The sequence below is a fragment of the Dipodomys ordii genome, unplaced genomic scaffold (assembly GCF_000151885.1).
Source record: "Dipodomys ordii isolate 6190 unplaced genomic scaffold, Dord_2.0 Scaffold51, whole genome shotgun sequence".
NCBI classification, from domain to species: Eukaryota; Metazoa; Chordata; class Mammalia; order Rodentia; family Heteromyidae; genus Dipodomys; species Dipodomys ordii.
Genome location: NW_012267267.1, coordinates 6,563,953 through 6,587,417, shown reverse-complemented (window position 1 = coordinate 6,587,417; position 23,465 = coordinate 6,563,953). Strand labels below are relative to the sequence as shown.

Here is a 23,465-nt window from a genome sequence, read left to right as displayed (position 1 = left end):
GGCATCTAATGGAATAAAACTGTAGCTTGTTCTTTTTTATTGGAAAAATAAGAGCACTCACAGTTTCTTTTTTATTTGGAACAAGGCCCAGAATCATGTTTTCCAAACTTATTTGAGTACTGGGTTGTTTTCCTTTTTGGAAGGAGGAGGACTGTGGGCACAACTATTGATGTGCAACATTGTTTTTGTGAGTTGCACAAGAGAGGACACAGCCCTCCATGACCTATGGACACAGTCATTTTAACAAGCGAAGCTGCATTTGCAAACTCAGAGCAGCCTTAAAAGGCACTACACAGAAAGAGGCAGCAGGATGAGTGAATATTAAAATACAGACAGGCTCCTTCTTTCCTGTCTCGTTTACTTGGAAAGCAAGTAGATGATGGCAGCTACTGAAAGGTGCTTAGACTGAACTCATATGGAAAGGAGCAAAGGCACTGAGGATCTTAGCAGATAAACGAGCAACAGAGAAGTAAATGATATGGAATAGATGCGTTGGAAAACTCTTGATGGTTCTTTGGTATGTACGACAGATGTTTCTGTCCTTTCATTATTAGAAAACACAAAAATGTAGTGCAAATAAAAAAAAAGAAAAGGTCAAATTGAATGTTACAGTTTGCACTGAGAATTCTAAAACATACATATTTTGGGTAGCCTTTACTCACTCCCATCCTCGAACTTAGAAACAACTTCAGAGCCTGATGGATGTCAAAAGGTGAGATCAGAGAGCAGGTTTGATTAAGCAGCCTGTGACATTGGAGATACAATAAGCCAAGGCTTTTTTTTTTCCTCTTCCAAAATTTCCCTTTTAAGTCTAGCACATTTTTTTCCCCTAAAGAAATGAGAGGAATTAGCATAGTTCCCTTGCTGGGAAAGAAAAAGAGAGAAAAGGAAAACAAAGAGGAAAAAAATATAGGGCTCCTTTTCTCTCATATTAAGCTACAAAACCTAGAGCCCTCTTGAACATTGGACAGGGCAATTAGACATGTGATCTGTGACCTCCTGGCTATACAATCCATCTTTCTAGAACCCTGTTGAACTCCAAACCATGCCATCACACCTTACTGTTTGAAACTTCACTTCCTCACTGCAGGGTGGGAGGTAGGTCACTCCTGGGGGTTGGGAGTACATGACAGAACACATCCACACACTGGGACCATGACGGTGAGCATTCAGTGCACTGGGACATGCCGCAGAGCCACAGGACACCCAGACCAAAGGAAGAATGGCTGAAGCCCTAAAGCCAATTGCCAGGCAAGAGGAAGGTGTTGCTCACACCGCAGCAGCCACAGCCATTCCCCGGCACACGAAGCACACTCAAGCAATAAGACGTACCACTGGTGGTCCCCGTACCACTGCCCGAGCCAGGTCCGGGGGACGAAACCACAGTCCTGTAGGTGGGTGGTGGTGGGGGAGGTGGAGTTGCTCTCTGTCCCAACCCAAAATCTTTAGGAGATGAGATTGTTTCTAAGTAATCATCTTTAATGAAGGTCTGCTCAGCAACTTTCTTCTGGACTTCTTCTAAATTGAGCGGAGATGGTACATTGCGTGTAGGACCAGGAGGTCCCTGGGAATCTGAGGGGCCCGGGGGGCCAGGAGGGCCTGAAGCTGGGGAGTCAGCTGGGTTGTCTGATGCAGCTGTTGGAGATACCACTGTTTCCCTTGGAGTCAACTCTGGAGTAACGTGTTCCGGGGACGTATCAGAAAAATGGACCCATTTTTCTTCAGTGTTAATGGCAACAGACTTGGGGGACAGCACTGGGCCAAAAATGCTGTCCAAATCATTGATGGATGGTAGTTTTTCAATTTTGGCCTCTGTGGCTGACTGGTCATTTCCTGCAGTTAAAGTAGTGATTTTAAACTTCGAATTAACTTTGTTAATCTTATCTGTATGAGGGTCGTAGGAGGGAGGGATGAGGAGAAACCTGGTAAATATATTGTTTTGGGAGGTGCCTCAGTGGGCATATCTTAAATGTAAAAAATATAGGTAGTAGATTAAGACTTGAAAGTGAAGGAAGAACTCCCCACCTTGATAGTGTGAGTGCATTTCATGAGAGAATTTACTCCTTTGCAAGGTGACCACAGTTGGCCACTTTACCAGCAAAGTTCTGAGGAGAATACCACTCTCAAGGCTGCTCACAGGTGAGCAAGGGTGATTGTTTTGAGAAGCTGGTGATAGGTACAGGCTCTGGAAGCAAAATGCCCAAAGGGAGGATGCTTCTGAAAATCTGGCCTATTGAAATACACAAGAGAGCATTCAAAGAATTGATCACTGACAGTCACCCTGGGAATTTGATCAGGATTGTATATTCTAGTACGTTAAAATAGATAAATGTCTGGTGAAACTAGTGATAATATATATTAATTTTTTAAACAAACATCACATTTAGCTTTAGGTCTTCTGTTTTGTTTATATCAGAAATACAATGAAAACACTTAAGAGGTATTTTCACATAAACATGTACAAACACACACACACACACACACACACACACACACACACACATGCACATCCCCACATAAGAACATACACATAGGTTATTGCTACTTTTTGGAACTGTTGCATATATACCCGTTGAACAGAGCAGAAAATCATAAAAACATTGTTAATTTATTTTCTCATCAAGTCTAAACTGTTAACCTCGAAGGCATAACCATGAGAGGAATCTACTTAAAGCTATGCTATAAAAAGTCTCTGTTTTGTTTATAGATTATCATCAGCCTTTTGTTCTGTTTGAAATAGTGTCTTGTTTTATAGCCTAGGCTGGCTTTGGACTTGAGATGTAGGTGAGACTATATTTTTAGTTTATATTAACAATAAGAGGAAAACATCAAAACTAACTTCTATAACTTGGTGTGAAATATTTGATAATAACTACAATATGAAGAAATGTACTTTAAAATTTTTTTTAGATTATTTAAATTAAAAACTATTATTTCAGTAAGTAGAAAGCCTGATCAGAGCCTTTTTACCCTCAAATAATTGTTAGGCTATTAGAACTGGCTTGGTATTTCCATATTTTTAGAGTGTAAGAAATTAACTTTCAAGGTCCCAAGTCTATAAACAAATGTAATAATATTTTGCATGGCTCACTATACAATTTTTGTTGATGGTAGGTTTATTTATATTTAACAATTTATGGAGCCTGGTTTGCACTTACAAACACCTTTACTTATAAGGCTCTGGATGATTCCCTATCAGATTTGAGTCAATATAAATTTCATAAATGCCTGTGTCTTCCTTTCTCCACTGATGATAAATATCTGTTTTGTACTCTAGCTCCCCAGTTGCATAAATAACAAGGGGCTATTGACTTCCAAATGTGACAAAGAACCATGCTGTAGGGCTCAGCAACATAAAATAACCATTATGGCTTTTGACTGTCCAATAAAACTTGGCAGATTATAAATTATTTGAATGCATAGTATTGATTTTAATAGATGGTAAACATGTGTCTTCAAAATTACCTGTCTAAAGGATCTGGTAATTCCTTACCATTTTCATAATTTTTACATATCTCTCTGCCATGAAATTATTGAATTCTTGAGTGAGCACCCGGGGGAAAAATGCCCCACCAATAAACACTGTACTACTCATGTTGAATCCATGATCTGCCTTTATAATGCTAGCAAAACTCTTATTGATTCTAGGAAAAATACAAATTGTGTCTTGAGACCATTCATTTTAAAATTGTTAAACTGAGATTAAACGAAGTGAGTGGTTGACTCAACACTTGCCTTTTTTACCTTATGATTTTTTTTCTCTCATTTTATAAGTAAATGTAGTCCCCATCATACAAAATTACACTGAGGAAAAATGAATTCAGAAGTTAATAATTTTTGAGACCCTTAAAATAAGTCTTCAAATCAATTGCAATGTTATGAAAGTGGGCTATATTGATGTACCCTACAATTTCTAACACTTCAAGAGCATGTTTAGGTCTGGGTACTTTGTTCCATTGGCTATATTGTCTCAGAATGGAAAAAACCCACAGTTTACCTGGTGCAGCTGTTATGGGGGAGCCTGTTCGAGGTGGAGTGGCTGGTACGTTTTTTGGAGGCAGTGGTGGAGGTGCTGCAAAGAAATAGAAAGTCAAGCATTATTGATCATGTTCTTCCCAATTACACAGTGTACTTCAGAGTAGGGTTTTCATTCATACTCCTGCCACTGGAAATGGAATAGCTATTAATGTTTTAAAGTGTTTTGCTTTGTTGTTGTTGTTGTTGTTTTGCCAGTCCTGGGGCTTGAACTCAGGGCTTAGGTAAAGTTTTAAATTATACTTTTATTATCTTTCAATATTTCTACAAAGGAACTGCCATTCAATAAATAAGTTTATAAGTACAATGCATGATGTCATCCCTTTCCTCAGGATTCCCATCCCTCCTAGCCCCTCCCCTCTCTCAATATTCTTAGTTTCATGGGATATATGTTGAATATTATGACTGTATTCTCCCACTTTCCTCTCTTCATTCTCTACCCTCATTTACTGACCCCCCCCCATATCATAAAGATTTTATTTTTGTCGGTTGTGGGCCTGAACTCTGAGCCTGGGCGCTGTCCCTCAGCTTTCAGCTCAAGGCTAGCACTCTACCACTTGAGCCACAGCGCCACTTCCAGGTTTTTCTGCTTATGTGGTGCTGAGGAATCAAATCCAGGGCCTCATGAATGTAAAGCAAGTGCTCTACCACTGAGCCACCTTCCTAGCCCCATACACATTTTTTTAAAGTTCAGACATTCAAATTCAGATTTTTCTGTTGCATGAGAGTAAGAGTTACTTAAAAGAATGTCAGATAATAACAATAGTGTAAACATTTCACTCATTGAAATATTACTCCACAAGCCAGTGTACACAACTGAGATACATCTCCTGTGTGAAAGCTAGAGACAATGGGTTGAATAAAAACAGTCTCTGTCCTTAAAGAATTATGAATGACAATGAACTGGCAATCTCAGTTATAATCCAGGATATCATCATGGAAATTACAATAAATCAGATGGTGGCTTGTGAAAGGGCTTTTTAATCCAGTCTGGATACCATTGTCTATATTGAGTCTAGAAAGGTTTCAAAATTTTGAAAGCTAGAAGCAAAGTAACTTGAATCAAAGGAGGATGAACCAATTCTTTTGGTAAACACAACAGTCAAACAATGTCCTAGAAAAAGTGTAGCATTACAGTCTCGATTACCACTGAGGTTCTTACTTTGTAGACAAATTTAGTGTTTGCTATTTCAACAGGTAATATTTGTTCTTGTTCCTTTAAATATATTTTTTCTTGTGATACTTGATTCATTCAAGGATTCACATTAATCTCAGAAACCATACTAAGGTTTAGTTGTGAACCAAGTGTAATCCATTCTTCCGTATTCTAAAAGCATAGTGAGTTGGGAGGATGTGGAGTTGGAAAGATTTTGCCTGTCTCCTCTACCACCACATTATAGGAATAGTTTCTTTCTGTAATCCCTCCTTTCTTCTGTCCTTAATATATCATTTGCTTTCAAACAGCATCTGTCTTTCTGCACAGTAAACATGATTGACAACTCTGCTCCTAAAGCCTAGGAATATGTGGCTCTTAATCATAGCTATGAGCTACACAGAAGAGCCAATCAAAGGTCGTGCTCTTTATTAATCACAACTATACAAAGTCAATTAAGGACATAATGAGCAAAATATTACACAATAAAAAAATACCATAAAGGAAAAGCCTAAAATAGTGGGTTTGTGCTGTGACCACAAAATGATCATAAAATGCTCCTCAATTGAACAACAATGTCTGCTCTGCCAAACACAAACAAAAATGTACAGGGCTGAAATACCAATAGTAGTATTCAGTACATCATCTCCACAAACATTTCTCTTATGTTCCTACTTGGCATTTAGGAAAAGGTTTCTAAGAACAATTTGGGTAGCTCAGATCTACAAAGAACCTTTTCAAGAATTTTATATATTTTTATTGGTTTGTTTTCTAGTAGCTTGAAGAAATGTCCAAAATCATATGGTTCAATGCTTTCAAATACATCTTTAAATGTTGAGAAGTTCAAAGAGTTGATGAAAAGGCCAGATCACATATAAAACATATTCCCCATAAATTACTTCTTGGTCTTTGACTATGAATCCTCTTCTCTATTTCCTCTGATCGTGTGTTTGTGTGTGTGTGTGTGTGTGTGTGTGTGTGTGTGTGTGTGTGTGTGAGTCCTGAGGCTTGAAATCAGAGCCTGGGAGCTGTCCCTAAGCTTTTTTTGCTCAAGGCTGTCACTCTAGTTGTATCACAGTTCCACTTCCAGCTTTTGGTGGCTAATTTGAGATATGAATCTCGTGGACTTTCCTGCTTAGTCTGTCTTTTAACTGTGATCCTCAGATATCAGCTTTCTGAGCAGCTAGAGTTACAGGTGTGAACCACTGGTGTTCAGCTTCTATGATCACTTTTAAATACCAAAAAACAAAGACCTGGAAATATGGAACTGGAAAAAGTATTAGACTGTTTGTGTGCCTAAAGGAGTAAGATTACTCACTGTGCTTTTTATCTTTCTAAAATATCTTCCTTTAAATCTAGTCTTTCCATGGGTATTCTAAGGAGTGCCTTCTGTATACATGATCACAATGAGCCATCTACTGAAAGAATAAAAAAATCCAACAGATGGTTTGACCAACTGAGCAATACTTTTAAATAGACAAATCTACCTACCACAGCGATGGGTAAAGGATGATAAATATTATCAAGATCTTATTTAGATACTTGTACATGGTGGAAAAGGCGAGACTGGTGGCTGCATTGACTTAATTTTGTCCTGATCTTCTATTTTGTATGGTCTCTTTTGTTGAGCCTGTTGGCCTTGCTTTCTAAGTCATGCTTTCCTTGTGGTTGTCTGTCCTCTGTAGCTTTCGTTGTTCTGGGACAAGCAGACTCCACCTGACTTGTTTACCTCTTTAGTCTGTGACAGCCTAGTACTCACTTGTGAAAATGAATTTCTTTTGCTCACTTGCTAAACTGAGTTAATAAATGAGTGAATGAGCCTGGGGAATGTCAAAAGACATTCCACATTTTGTTATCTTATTTATGCGTCTGCTTGAACAACCTGCCTTGTCCTCCTTAGCTCTGAAGACTGTTAAAACAACATCTCTTCTCTTAATATTGTACAGTTGAAATGTTGCTTATGTACACTTTGTTGGAGCTGACTAATTTCACTATGCAGACAGACAGTAACATGAATCATTTATTTTTCCAGACAGGACAGACACAACTTACTTCCAGAGGGAAAAGGCCTTGTTAACTTTGGCGACTCCAGATTTGGATTAATTGATTGGCCTGAACCCCAGATCTCAGGCTGATCTAGAAGAACTGGAAACAAGAAGAGAATTTCTTAGAGTAAGTTCAAATGAAATTGCCCTAGGCTCGCTCTATCTATCTATCTATCTATCTATCTATCTATTTATCTATATTTAGTTTTTTTTATTAACGACATATAGTACAAATAGTTCAACATGTCAATTTACACTGGCTAAGATGTCCTAGAAATTAGAACTTAAAATTTCAATTTCAATTTGAGCTCACAAAATTCTCTCCCTCACATGGAGGTAATTTTTATTTTGTCTCATATAGGACAATTAATTTAGAAATACATTGCTCCTCATTCTTCTCAAGCATAAAATAGAAACAGCATTTGGAGTGTGAGGGCATGAGTATGTATCTGTGTATGTACACAAACTATTTAAACTTTTCAAAGTAAAATCTGCATTTGGTTTCTAGTTGGTAACTTAAGGCTATTCTGAATATTAGTATACATACAGGTTTCATTTCTGGTGTTCTTGAAAACTTAAGATTTTTTTAATCCTATATACATTTGCTTTGCTATAAGGTAATTTAAATTCTGCTAAACTATGCATTGGAACTGAAAATTTCTGGATTCTATGCAATAGTTCCTGTATTTAAAGGATGTTCTAACAAGTTTTATATAGCATTATAAAGAGAAATAAGTTTTTTGAATGCTTGATACATATTTTAAGAGAACCAGAAAAAGAAATAGGTGCTCAGACATCTGAAGTAAATTTAGGCATTTAGGTATTGAATCTAAGAACACTGAATTTCACATTTATTCCCCTCTTTGATATTTCTTGCAGTGCAGTGGTCAATGAGCACGTAACTAGCCTTCAGAAAGAGCTGTTATATTTCACCACAGAGCCCAGGCTGGGAAGTTGGTCCAATGTAGATTCTGATGTAGCCTCTATATTTACAGAACCTCAGGCAAATCGCTTAACCCCTCTGAGCTTCCCTCCTGCAGTGTAAAGTGGAGATAATAAAAAAAAACCTCAGAAATTACTGAGAAAATTGAAGGAAGTAATAGATGTTCTCCCAATTGATACATGCTGTGCATAAAATGTACCTAAAGCATCTGACACAAGGCCAGTAGCAGTTGCCATGTATTTTAGTTCTCATAGCACCACCATGTGGTTGATATTAACAATACTTTTAGGAGAGGAATCTAAAATTAGAGTGGTTAATGATTAAGTAACTTGTTCATAGAAAAGTAATGGAGCTGAGATCTTACTCAGATATATTGACTCCAAAATATAGATTCCTGTCTTCTAAGGCTTTTTAAACCAGGGATAGGAGAATCAATCAAAAGGAGAATGAGTAGACAGGAAACACTGAAGGGGTAGACTACATGGAAATCAGGGGTTAAACCACACAAAGAACAATCAAGGCAGATGCACTGACAGTCTAGGGGAGCAGTCTGTCCTCTGCATTACAGCCCTCAATGGTGATCTTCACTCTGTTCTGTTGTGCAACAGTATTATTTTTAGGGATTCAATGTGGGATAGCACTTTAACTTTTAAGAAAGGTTTCTACTTTTTAATGTAAAGTTTTAGTCTATAAATGCAATAACTTAAGTAGGCAGGTTCAATTTCAATAAATCAAATCCCACCTTTTGTCACCATATAATCAAGTTATTAAACTCGAGACTAGCCACAAATAAGTTAATAATACAAATGATAGCCTTACAGTGAAATCATATGTACGTAAGGATTCAAAATTACAGATGTTTAAATCACTGAAGGAGTATTAGGAATTTTTGAAAAGTTATTTTACTAACTCATTATTGAAAATATTCAGGCTGAGTTCCGGCTTTTTCCTAGATCCATTCTCTATTTATTCATAGTTAAAGAGTTTTAGCAGGCCACACGGCACCAACTTGCTCCAATGCACTTTAGATGCAAGTGATCTAGAATCTCTTCTGGATTTTGCTCTTAGGACAATTGGTAAATTCCTTTGGGTGCTTCCATCTCCTTTCTTCTGATGAGGAGGCATGAGTGCTAAACAAGCCCCCTGGACTTAGCGATGATGGTAAATATTGAGCATGGTAGAGCTGTCCTGTCCTCCTATTTGTTAAGAAGAACCAAATAAAATCCCATTCTTTTTTTTTTTTTTTTTACTATTTTTTGATGTTTTCCTGCAGTTTAGACAAGTTTTCCAAGTCTCATGTCCTCATTATTTAAGAAAAGTCTCCCAATTGATCCTAGAAAGACAGTTTTATTGTACCTTAGTATTCTTAAGTTAAATCACTTGTTATAAAGACATTCTATATGATCAGACTGAGTTACTGGAGATATAGGCATTGGGCGTAAATACATTGCAGAAACAGATTAGATTCCTTTTTATAAAGACGTTATTTTATGCCAAGTGTTTTTTATTTACAGTTCCAAACATGATTAATTTTAAAAGTTAAACACAAGTCTAGTAATAAATATTTAAAAGTCATGAGTAACAACAATGGCAGCAATGAAGGTATGCCTCTCATAGCGTGGTAGTTTTAAGTTGCTAAGTGAAGTCATTCTGGTTTCCCAAGCCAGCAATCAAATTGAAACCTACACTGAAAAAGTGGAAAAGAAAGTCAATGCAGAGAGGCTAGATCCCTGTGCCAGTGACCATTATGGGTAGAAGATCTAGCTCTATTCATGTTCCTGCTAACAATTCACATGACAGCTGTTTGGCTCACAAAGCATTTACTTCCTGATAAAGATTTGTATAGATTTGTATTATTCTTTTTACTGACCTATTTTGAGGAGTGAACTTGTGAGCTATAAGATATTTCCATAAGTAAACTTTCTAATCCTAAAATAACAGAGGTGTGCAAACTAAACTTCTATTCCTGACAGAACATCTAGATTGGAATTTTTCTTTCCCATAAAGATCTTATGGTAGGTTAAGAATATACCTTGAAATATACCCAGTTTCTCTAGATAGGTTGCACTTCAGTGAAAAGAAGAACAAATCTATAGATGCTTATTGTCTTTCCTACCTTCTGTCTTCTGTCCATCGAAAGCTGATTCTAATGGTGGGCCGAAGAGGGGAGCAAGGGCCACAGTGTCATCAGGAGGCTTTTTGCTAAATCACACACATTAAGGCAAGTTACAAGGAGAAGGCTCAAAATGTAATTCTCAAGAAATATATACATGCTTCCCAATATTGTTCTTGGTTAAACAAGAGTGTATACTTTTGTGTAGGTATTTATGTATGCAGGTGTGTAAAAGGTTTTTGTTAAGCTTAGGAAGCATAATATAAAAATGTGGAACATATTATTGGAGTAATGGTAGGAGATAAGATCTCTAGTTCTAATTGGAAGACCAAGGTACTAGTCTAGCAGAAATAAGGCAAAGGAGAAAAAAAATTTCAAACTATCATCTTCCTCAATACCTACAGGAGATAATATCAGAGATAACAGATCATAGCAAACCTTATTTCTATCCTAAACTTTCAAAACCATTTATATCTATCATTATATCTACCATCTCTCTATAATATATATACATACATACATATATGTCTTATATAATGTATATAATATATTATATATAACTAGCTCACTATCACTTGATCCACACCTCCAGCTCAGCTTTTTGTTGCTTATATTTTTATTTTTTACCAGTTCTGGGGCTTGAACTCAGGGCCTGAACACCATCCCTAATGCTTCTTGTTGCTCAAGGCTAGCATTCTACTACTTGAGCCACAGTGACACTTCTGGCTTTTTTTGTGTATGTGGTGCTGAGGAATTGAACCCAGGGCCTCATGTATGCAAGGCAAGCACTCTACCACTGAGCCACCTTCCCAGGCCATTGTTGATTATTTTGGAGAGGGAGTCTTATGAACTTGGCATCCCTGACTGTCTTCAAACTATGGTCCTTTGGATCTCAGCCTCCTGAGTAGCTATGAGTATAGGTACAAGCCATTGGTACCTAGTTAACATTTATATGCTTTTAACTTATAATTATTTTGCTTTTGAGGCAAGGTCTTTCCTGTGTAGTGTAGGCTAGTCATAAACTCTATATCTTCTTGCTTCTGCCTCCCAAGTGCTGGAATTACAAGTGTGAACCACCATACCCAGTTTAAAACCCTTTACAAAGGGACAAATTGTGGAGGAAGTTTGTGTCTAAAAAAGAAAAACTGTGTTGTCCAGCTTCTAATTTATCCTGCACCTCCCACCCTATGGGCTAGTTATAACCTCCTAAGACCCCAACCTAGTACATCTCAGAGAGCAAATATTGAGGTACTGGAGGTATATGGGGAATTAAATAAAACTTTTATTCTTTCTCCTTCCTAGTTACTAATCTGTATGATTTTAAATAAAAGACTGCACAACTTTCTCCATTTCTTCTCCAGATCCAATTCCTCTCATTTAGCTTAATGAGTGTGCTGAGATGTCAAATGTAAATAGGAGAGGTAAAGGCTAAAGAATATATTCCTGAGGAATATATTGTGAAATACAATGTTCTGCTAAAAGGAAAAAAAAATAGAAGATTCTTTTGATGCATGACAGGTATGTCATGTGATGCATGTCTCATGAAATTATAACTAACTGAATATGCTGCTTTTCATAGAACAATATAACTATGTTTCATCTCAGCATTCCAGAGACCAAGAGATCTTCTTACACAGAATTCTGATCTTCTCATAGTCAGAGGACCACACATTGTGATGGGCAATTACATTGGATAAGTGCAGGCTATTTTCCTGAAGGTCTCCCTTGGGCTATACTTAGGAAAAATGATAACATCTTTAGATTTGCTTTGGACTTATGTACACATAGGTAAGCCCATCATTATCATGAGCCACAATTTTTTTTGGGGGGGCGTTGTGGGGCTTGAACTAAGCCTGTGTTCTGTCCCTAAGTTCTTCAGTTCAAGGCTAGTGCTCTACCACTTTGAACTATAGCTTCACTTCTGGTTTTCTGGTGGTTAATTGGAGATAAGAGTCTTATGGACTATGCTGCGCAGCTGGTTTTGAGATCCTCAGATCTCAGCCTCCTGAGTACATAAGATTACAGGTGTGAGCCACCGGCACCCGGCAATATCACCCAAAAAGTATTGATTAATTATTCATGAATCCTTACACAAAATACAACCAATGTCTTTCATGCTCACCTTATAAGTTCTGGAGTTGGAGTTGAACGCCTGGGTCTTGCCACTTCTTCACCTGATGCACAGGACAAAAGGCCTTTTTAGGTGTGTTTTTACCAGTCCCTTCTGGTGTGTCATATGAACTATGTTTGGAAACACTTAGAGATTTAAGTCTCAGCAATAAACAACTCAATATGAAAATTTCACAATGCAAATCTTCTCTGGCAATGAGATAGCCCTAAATTTGGCATATAAAGTGGCTTCCTCCTCCTCCTCCTCCCAATCCCCCCACCCCGGCATTTGTAAAACTTCATTAACCAAGAAGCTACCATAAACAAGTCATCAAAGAGAAATGCTGTACCCTGCTGAACATGCCAGTTCTCAGATGTCTGCTGCCTTGGCTGGTTTTGCTTCTCAATTATCATTGAAGAATAAGCCAAGGCCATATGCACATAGATTGTGAATCTAACGTCCTCTGCCTTTTATTTTCCTGAAAATGCCAAGGAGATGTTGAATCTGTAACTGGGGACCATGAATTTAGATCTCCCTAGGTTGTGTTGCATGCAGCAGAGGAAATCTAGGGACATTTAATTTCACACCTTACATCTATCATAGCTAGACCCTATCACTTCGGTTGAAATTTTCATATTAAACAACATGAGAATGAGTAACTCACATCTACCTTTACTTCTTTCCTCCCTTCTCTCCCCTCCGTTATCAAGAGATACTATTTGATTAAATTAATTTCGATACTTAAATGATACAGCAAGAGTTGACAGATATAGGAAGAAAATAACAATGCTTTTGCCCAAACTTTAAACATTGATTATTCATAAGTAATCTTATCATAATAACAAGAATCCTTTGCTGTAAAAGTAAAAAAAAAGTAAGCCTCAAAAATCAAGCCCAAGAGTATATAATTCATATGCGTATATGCTCCAAGATCCAAGGAACTATTTCTTGCTTGCAACTGTACTCTATTTCTGATAGCTAAGATATACTTACTGGATAAGTTCCTTTTAATTGCACCCTAGAATTAGAAATAGACACTATAAGGCTTAAGACCACATATATGTTATGTACAATATGTATTATTTCTGTTATTGCAATTAAACTGAACTCAAAGATAGGTGGATGGGGAGAATGAGATTTGACTCAGTGCTGCATTGAAGTTGAAATTGGTAGACCCACAAATATAAACCAACTTTTCCTTTTACTCAGAGGGGACAGAATAAAAGGAAGGGTAACTCATAAGTCAGTCAATGGCAAAACCCCTTACCTGGTGAGCTTTGGTAAATCAATGACTAATATTACCTAGTCTATTAAACATAAGACCTTCCTGGAACATTAGCAGATAAAAAGGTAAACAGAAGTTTAACATGTATTTGATGTTTGAAAATTCTAGAATGTTCTTAGAAGTATTATCTGTTCCTGGTCAGGTGAGGTTCCCAAGTGGCTAGCAGAAATCACCATCAGTTAGCAATGGGATTAAAAAGATCAAAGTGCCAGGTGTTAAAGGAAAGAAAAGCTTGTCACTGTCTGCCGTTGAGTTGACTTTTTTTTTTGTCAGTGGTGGGGTCTGAACTCTGGGCCTGGGTCCTGTCCCTCAGCTCTTCAGCTCAAGGCTAGCGCTCTACCAGTTGACCCACGGCGCCACTTCTGTTTTTTTCTGCTTATGTGTTGCTGAGGAATCGAACCCAGGGCCTCATGCATGCAAGGCAAGCACTCTACCACTGAGCCACCTTCCCAGCCCTGAATGGACATTTTATTCAGAGAGCCAAGCAACCCCTTCCTACCTTCCCTTCAATTTCTTCCACCTGCTGTCTACCAGGCCACCAACCACCAACCAGGAGTCACTTAAGGAATTATAATACTATTGGAATGCAAACAATCCTAGCAGGAATAACATGAACATATCTTTTTCAGATTTATGATGTCTTGCCATGAAATTGTTCAGATAATAGAAGAATTGATTACATTTAATTAAAATTACATTTAGTTAAAATCAGAAGTTGTAAAAGGTTCTTAGTATGAGATGCTCCAGAAAAGAAGACCATTGGGAGGACTGCCTCATGGAGAAGGAAAGGCATGACCTGCCTTAAGAGAACGTGAGGGGCACCACTGAAGGCAGGCATTTTAGTGCAAGGAAGAATTCCAAGGGATAAGACCATGAATGAACTTCTACCAAGCACACACTTTACGTTATCACTATTGTGAGGGCTCAACCTTATGGTTACAGATGCTTTCTGTTCTCAGATTATAAATTTACAATTCGACAAGATTTAGCACTGCTATACTAGAACCATCAGAGGCTTCTTTTCTTTTTTCCTAAGTATATATCAGAAATTTCAATTCTATTTTGAGACTGTTTATGATTTAAAAAAAGCAATTTGAATCAAAATAGATTCAGGCTATGCGTTTTCCTGTATTTAGGTGCTTTCAACTGGCTGGCTTAATTTCTCAGACTCCACTTTCTGGCTTGTTTGCATAAAATTGAATCTATTTCTCCTTAGTATGTGTGTCAGAGAAAGAGTTATCATATTATTAGTAAAATTTTCTGATAAATATGATTACATCTGCTAATGGGCTACTAAATAATAAGGCTCTGATCTATGAACACAGATAAACTGAATTAATAAGGTCTAAGGGAACTGATACAAAGGTTTTATTTCACACTGTCACAGATGAATAAATTGATGTTGAGGAAACATGGTCACCAGTACTATGGGAACTGAAATCCAAATTTAGAAGATGCCAGGGCTGATCTTTTGTTCTTACTTATACTCATTTTTATTAAAAATGTAATACCTTCAGGGTACCTGTGCCTCATGCCTGTAATCCTAGCTACTCAAGAGGCTGAGATCTGAAGATGGTGGTTTGAAGCCAGTCCAGGCAGGAAAGTCTATAAGACTCTTATCTTTAAGTAACCACCCAAAAGTCAGAAGTGAAGCTGTTGCTCAAGTGGTAGAACACTGGCTTTGAGCAAAAAAGCTCAGGAACAGTTCCTAGGCCCGAGGACTGGATCAAAACAAACAACAATAACAAAAGAATATATAATAACCAAATAGTCAAGAAAGGTAAAAAGCTTCTTTTGTATGCATCATTTCTCAGGTATGTCAATTAATTGAGCAGCTATTTATTATTGAAAGGCAATGAAGAAGACCCTGTAACATTTCTAGCAAATCTCCCTCATGAATGAATTAGCACAGTGCAAGCCAGACATAGAAGAAATATGCAAGAAAATTCTGTTGGTCAGAAACTATAAAGAAGAAACAATTTAGAAAGAGTAGATTTCAAACAGCAAAAGAAAAGAAAGTTCTACTGTTAGCTGGAGGCATCATACAGGTCTCTGATGACCCAGATACTGTAGCATAACCAGTCTAAAACACAGTGAAGCAATGTCAGCTGCTCAGACCACATTTAAGAAAGTTACCTCTTGAATTGAAAACCTTCAAAGGGCTCCTATCAGAGTGACTGTTTGGTGCTCTTATGTATATTGTGAGTCATTTTGTTGTGAATCATATTTCTCATCTTGAACTAATAAATCTTTGAGAGTAAACTGTCATAATCTACAATATCACCTAACAGCTTGGTTAGAATCATCCCACCTAAATAACAGTTTCTGAAGACACAATCTTCCAGTCACAGCTGTTTTATTTAAATAGAGAACCACCAAATTGTCACCTGAGGCTGACTATCAGCCTCTAACAGTAGCTGGTTATAAATTGGCACAGGCCTAGGATATTTCAGGGAATAATGTTCTTAGTTTCATAGAATCTCTTTAAGGGACTAAGTAGACAGGCTTATTTCAAACACAGCAATTATTCCTTGCTTTGTTGTTTTAAAATCTTCATCATCTTTAGCCTGAAGAAAAAGACAGATTTCACTAAGAATGCATCAATGGTAGTAAAAACCTCCACTGATGTACCCTACCAAAAGCTGTCTACTGCCTTTAGTAATGAAATTCAGAATTCTGTGACAGACTAGAAGTACTTTCCTTTCCCATTCTCAAGATTGAAATTTTAAGTATGTATCAGTGTATACTGACCAATATGTTATGACCAAGGCTTTAAAACAATATGGCATAAAAACAGATTCTTTCTTTGTTATTCTTCCTTCTCTACTCCTCATTCTATTATTTTGCTATGAACATTTATGGTATTTTCTGGCCCATCTGTAGTCCTTGTACACACACACACACACACACACACACACACACACACTCATCCATATACATTCTTCAGGTCTCTCTATCAATAGTCAGCATTTCCATGTATTCATTTAGTCTGCTATGGAAAAGTGCTCTGACAGTTCTAAAATACTTTCCTGACTCTTAGAGAGCCAGGGGCTTCCAACCAGTAAGTCTAACGCACTCGCCTCATTTAGGCTGAGTTGTCATAAATAATAACAGGGAACCAATCTGGCCACCTTGCCTGGGCAGCAATTTTCTCTACACATTTAAGGTAAAAATGTTGAGAGTTCTTACCGGGCTGCGCCTCTGTGACCAGCAAAAAGGAAGAGAGAACAGACACCTAGTCAGAGAATGATGGATCAGTCAACAGGCTTGAGTGAGAAAAGACTGCAAACCAGCTATCAAACATGCACTCCAAATGGTCAAGCCAGAGGAATATAGACATTATTGCAATCAGGGCTTATTCAAGCCACAAAAATAACTTTGAAGTACCCTGAAGGGAACTGTTGTATAATGAAGTTTTGCTAATGTGAATGCCTGAAAACAGGCAAGATGTGCACAATCTTTATTGATAGCTTTTCATGTCTTGCCACAGGAGTTTTTATCCAGATTACTGTGGGGTAGGAATATTCTTAGGGAATAGATAATATGGGGAAATTTGTTTGCAGGATATTGGTAAGAATGATAGATACATTGCATTTCCCACATAACTAAGACCTAAAGGGAACTTCCTAAATATCAGTGAGAATTAGAGAACCCTCTTCTTTGGATTTTCTTTTTTTTAAAAAGTTAAAAGACGTAGTTATACAGAAGTGTTTTAATTCAACATGTCAGTTTATGAGTACAATGCATCTTGAACAAGGTCGACCCTTACATAATTCTTTTCCATCTTTCCCAACCAACTCCACCATACATTTTCTCGTCACTATTCTTTAGAATTTGTGATTCTGAGATTCAAATCTGTCCGTCACAGGGTGAGTCGGGCAGCCTCTACCAATGGGTAGGCATGATTGGGACAAAGAAGAACAATGTAAGCTGCCTGACCAGATGGTGGCTGAAAAACACAACCAACAGACACTTGATGACTTCCCTTTTTTACTGCTCCAACCTAGATGATGGTTGCTACAAATGTTCCCCAACAAGCTCTGGTTGCTCTCTTTGTTTAGTATCTTTGGCTGTACCAGGAGTGTTAGGGGGTGAGTGTAGAAGGAGATGTCTAGCATTTCCCTTTTAGGAAAAATCCCTCAGAGAATAATAACATCACCAACTGAGGCCAGGAGCTCAAATGAAGAGGAATGGCCATTCTCTCTAGCTCACGACCTGGTGTTCTCTTGTGCCTGAGAGGACTCCATGGAAATCTTGTTCAATGACCTTTATACTCTATAGAGAAAGTGAGGCTATGAAGGGTATAGCTACTGAATTAGTAGAACCAGAGATGAAATTTAGATTTCTGATCTCTCATTCTTCCATTCTTTCTATGATTTTAAGCCTGATATTGATGGTCCTAAAGCAGAGAACCATTGTGGCTAATATCCAAGAATTTATTTCTCAGACCAGTTTTTTTTTAACTAACTAGCACTCGACATACTTTAATGAATTTCTTTGTAATAATTTAGACTTTTTATCTTTTTTGTCAATCATAGGGCTTGAAATTGGGCTCTAGCCCAGTGGTGTTTTGTTTTGTTTTTTGCTCAAGGCTATCACTCTACTAACTTGAGCCACAGATCCATTTGTGGTGTTTAGCTGGTTAACTGGAGATAAAAGTCTCACCAACTTTCCTGCCTGGGCTGGCTTTGAATCACATTTCTCAGATTTTAGACTTTATTGTTTTTTTTGCAGGTGCTATTCCATGTGAGTCTACCTTTCGTATAAACTTTTCTGTGTGCCTGGTTACAAGCTAAATCAAATTAGAAAAATAAAAGGGATATTCTATGACAAATGTTTAAAATACAGTTATCAAGCAACTAAAAGTGACATAATCCTCCCAACAGAAAATCATGAGAAATAATACAAAACAAAATGCAGATTACAAGCATACAGAGGTAGACTCAAATAGAAAATTTTTGTCAACTAAAAATTATACAAAGTACTTTCCAAAGTCATTTCAAATACTTAAATTGAATTATATCTTAGTTCCCAATGAGTTTAAAAACATTTTCAATTGATAGTTCATGATTATATTTTTCCTACTACAACAGCTGTATTTGATAACATTCTGAAAAATTCATTTGCAAATTTTTTTCATCAGGGACTAGCCAATGAAATTCACACAGTTACAATCTGATTAATAAGAATTCAAAGATACAACTAGGAGAGAAGCTGTGAAAAACACAGGCACAGGTTTCATGGTCTATAATTAAGAGCCACCTGAATCCTTTCAAAAGAAACAGTTCCAGAAGCCAAATGGAAAACTGTCTGAGTGTCACCACTGAAGAACACTACTGGACAAAAAGGTCAGTAAAACTATTTATTTATTTACTTATTTGTTTATTTAGTCAGTTGTGGGGCTTGAGCTCAGGGCCTGGGTGCTGTTCCTGAGCCTCTTTGTGCTCAAGGCTAGTGCTCTACCACTTGATCCACAGCACCACTTACAGTTTCTGAGAGGTTTATTTGAGGAAAGACTCTCACCAAGATTTTTCTGCCTGGGTTGACTTCAAACTTCCAGATCTCAGCCTCCTGAGTAGGTAGGATTATAAGTGTGAGCCACCAGTGCCTGGCTTGCTTGCTTATTTATTTATTCATTCATTCATTCATTTATTTATTTTTCAGTAAAATTATTACCAACCAGGAGGCAAGGATCTTTGCCCATTAGAAGTGTTTTATCCTTTCTCCTTTCATTTCCCAAGACTTTGAAAGTATTTAGCATTCTGCTTTTATTTTATCAGAATACAGAATTTTCATCCAAGAAGAAGAAAACTAAATTCAGTATCTGATCTTGATATATTGTAAATGCTAAAAGATCTACATCCATGGGCTTGTGGGTGGGAGAGAAGGTGGTATGTGAATCAGGGCAGATGCCAGCCACTCATCAGTTCTGATCAGTGACTACTATATCTGTGGTGGAGGTCTTAGTCTGCCATGGGTAGGTCTTCAGAGAAAAATCAACATCCAAATGTTCTTTTATAAATTTGGTATGTTCTCGTTGTTGAATTCCTGCTTTATTTTCAATGGCCCAGCCAAATAAAACATGTATTCAGTTGTTCAGAGTCTGCAGGAGGCCAATTTGTCTCTGATTGGGGCGTTTGTGTCATGCATAAGTTCTCATGATATCTGCTGCACTGATTATTCACACTTTGCAATTTGCCTATTTATGTTCTGATCAAATTTTCTACATTTTAAGTAAACATCAATTCAACTTTCTTGGTCATCCAGTGCATTCTGGAGACGATTTAGGAATTCAATTTATTCCTCACCTCTTGGAGAAAACTCTTACCTTGCATTTCAAAGCTATTTTTAAACTAAGTAAATACTGCTAATTTATGATTTGGTCATTAAAATGAAGATCTTTGTTTAGAATATGTTTGTTTGAAAATTTTTACAGTTTTCAGTATGAACATGCCTCCCTAAAAGAAAATACAGTTACCCATGCCCTTATAATTTTTAGTATTCTTAGATTCACACTCTGGATATGCTTTGCTATTTTTTTGTATCATGGTATTATTTTAAATTCAGTTAAAGATTTCTCCAGTTCTTTTTAAATGCTGGAGATGGAAGCCAGGGTTCAGCTTGTTTAATGTGCATTCAACAAGAGCCCTTCCCCAAGCTTTACTCCAATCACCAGAATCACTTAGCCTTAGTCAATATGAGTAAATGTTTTAAGAGATTTGTAAGATATAACCAAACATCATTTGTCTTGCTTGTCAAATTCACTAAATAATCAGCATTTTAGGTTTTGAAGTTTTAAAATAACTTCATTTGCTAAATTCAGTGCTATAAGGAAACAGAAAAGGGAGTGATGGACAAATTATCAAATATTTTTATGTAGTCTAGTCATAGCATTATATCATTCATGGAAAAGAAGTAGAATGTATGAGCATCATGATTATTATTATGGCTGGGTGCTGGTGGTTCATGCCTGTAATCCTAGCTACTCAGGAGGTTGAGATCTGAGGATCACGGTTCAAAGCCAGCCCAGGCAGGAAAGTCCATGAGACTCCTATCTCCAATAAACCACTCAGAAAACCAGAAGTGGCACTGTGGCTCAAGTGGTAGAATGCTAGCTCTGAGCTGAAGAGCTGAGGGACAGTGCCCAGGAACAGAGTTCAAGCCCCATGACCGACAAAAAATAAAATAAAATAAAAATAAATAAACATTACTGCTTTTTATTTTATTTCCTCTTTTATTTGTGGTACTGGAATTTGAACTCATGCTTGCTGGAGTGGTATTCTAACCAATGAGTCACACCTCTAGCCATATTTTCTGCTGGTAATTTTTGCCTTCCCCTCAGGCATGTATGTACCTGGGCAATGTCCACTATGGTAGGCTTTCTAGTAGCTAGGTGAACAAATGTATGACACAGCATTCAGCTTTTTATGGAGCTGAACTTTTCCATCTGGGACGTACTTGAACTTTGATCCCAACAATCTCAGCTTCCTAAGTAGCTGGGATTCAGGCATGAACCAACACTGTCCAGCTTCCTATTTGTTTGTAAATGCTTTAGAGTAAAAATAAACTATCTGGTAAGCGTCCTATTTGCCCACCCACCTTGTCCATAGTTAAATTTGTTCCTGTATATCATAAGTTTAATCACAGAGGCTAACTACTATATCTCATCCAATATGTTCCAATGATCATCTGAAACTCCATGTAGGAAATGAAACAACAAACGTGTTTCTCACCAACATATTCAGAGGTGACCAGACAGCAGAACCAACAAAATGGTCATATCCAAAGAAAAATAAGGCAACAAGATGGGAGAAAGACATTTTTGAAGACAGATAAGTGAAAATGAAAAGGTACACTTGATGCTACGATTACTGTAAGGCCAACAGTAAGAAAATGCAATGAGGAACAGAGGATTTCAAAAGTATCACAGGCGAATTTTGTATAGCTACATTGGTTAATTCAGAGGATGGCCCAGGGTCAAGGAGAATATAAGACATTGGCCACATAAAAGGAAAGGCTACTAAAGAGCACCAGCCCTGTTATACTGCTCCATACCATGTGAAATACAGTTGATGCTCAGTTACAAGAAATTAGCCATGAGCTCAGTAATAATCAGAATAATCATAAATACAGTGTTTCTTTTTTGGAAGCAAAAATACCTGGGCCCCCATTTTGAAAAAAAATTGATACTTAGATCCCATGTTTGGTGCTTTCCACTGCTCTTTCCTGCTTGCATAGAGATTTGGGTCAAGTGCAGCCTCTTCCTCTGGTGCTGGCTGCCAGGACTGGGTCAATGGGCAGGATAAGGGGGTCTGCTGTCTTTGCAGCTTTCCCTTAGGTGAGCTAAGTAGAACAAACTGATCACATTTTGGCATTTGCTAACATGAAAACATGTTGGTATTTTATGGTAGCAGTTACCTCTGTCTGCCCATGCATAGAATCTTCTGGGAACATGCTCCCAATAAACCAGGCAACGGGGAAGAGAATATCATTTATCTTTCCTTCCTCACACCCCCCACCCGGAGATTTGTTATATGCTATTCACAAGTAAAAATATATAGGTATATCACATCAGATTTGTGGGGCCACTAAAAACATCATCCCTTGGTCTGAAAACAAAAACATTCAGGAGGTGATTCATACTCTAAAGATCCCCTTTCTGGTCTCCAACAATTATAGTAAGGAACATTTTGATTTATTATTACATAAACAAAAATAACATAAAAATCCTAAGTCTTCTAGCACACCCCTTTCCTGTTTCAGATTCACAAACATTCAGGATACTACCAGGCTGTCCATGCAACAAAAATTTAACTGAAGAAATGTTCAGCTCATTGTATGTATATGCAGCAAAAATAATTCAACTGGTAACAGCAGTATTTTGCATCTTGAAATGGTTGAGGCTGAGGTGAATCTTTGAGAAATTACCCTGCGGCCCTTAATAACAGGGTTGCAAAATCACTTAGCAACCAACTTCTGTTTTTCCTCATGTGGCATAATTAGACCTTGTCCTGTTTCACAAAGCTTTGTTTTTAAAATCCAAAACCTTGTTTAGGTGTTAAACACAACCAGTCATTATATATGTAGATGATGAAAATGAGAAGAATACATGTTTGGTTAAAGCATGGGAACGACTTGTTTCTTACCGGACTTTTCCTCTAAAAGTGAAAGCATAGGGAGAAAAAAAATAAAGAGAAATTGAGAAAGATGACATGAATCTTCTAGAAGAAATGCTCAAGCCCTAGAAGGACCTCATTTAAGGTAGTTCTGCATGGCATACCTTCTACGAATCCTTCCTGTACATATCTGATACAGTTGTTTCTAAATCTGTTTTGAAGACAGGAACACGTGGCTCACACCAGTAATCCTCGCTACTCAGGAAGCTGAGATCTGAGGACTGTCCTTCAGAGCCAGTCCAAGCAGGAACATCCATGAGACTCTTATCTCCTCTCCAATTAACTACTAAAAAAGCCAAAAGTGGAAATAGCACTAGCCTGGAGCAGTAGAAGTTATGGGAATGTGACTAAGCCCTGAGTTCAAGACTAGGGCCAGAAAACTCCACACACACACACACACACACACACACACACACACACACACACACACACACAGGGCCTGGGGATGGTCTCTGCTGGGACACATTCTAAGCTTTCTTTTGAATGGCTTACATTTATCAAGCAAATTTGTCCCTTGAAAATAGAAGTAAGTTTGTAATATTGGAAGAGGCTGGAAAATGCCATTGGTGCACTGTGGCCAGGGAAGGTCATGAGAGGAGATCATA

The 23,465-nt window shown here is 37.5% G+C and overlaps 1 protein-coding gene across 1 annotated transcript in view; it reads right to left on the bottom strand.

Moving 5' to 3' along the window:
• Sgip1 (SH3-domain GRB2-like (endophilin) interacting protein 1) overlaps nt 1–23,465 on the bottom strand; it is a 180,683-nt gene that overhangs the window by 48,696 nt on the left and 108,522 nt on the right. The window contains exons 9-16 of the mRNA XM_013020653.1: nt 22,831–22,842; nt 16,874–16,885; nt 13,393–13,417; nt 12,412–12,463; nt 10,293–10,378; nt 7,241–7,333; nt 3,998–4,072; nt 1,333–1,833 (exon numbers count right to left, since the gene is read on the bottom strand). Coding sequence (XP_012876107.1) covers nt 1,333–1,833; nt 3,998–4,072; nt 7,241–7,333; nt 10,293–10,378; nt 12,412–12,463; nt 13,393–13,417; nt 16,874–16,885; nt 22,831–22,842 — 856 coding nt within the window. The remainder of the gene's footprint in view (nt 1–1,332; nt 1,834–3,997; nt 4,073–7,240; nt 7,334–10,292; nt 10,379–12,411; nt 12,464–13,392; nt 13,418–16,873; nt 16,886–22,830; nt 22,843–23,465) is intronic.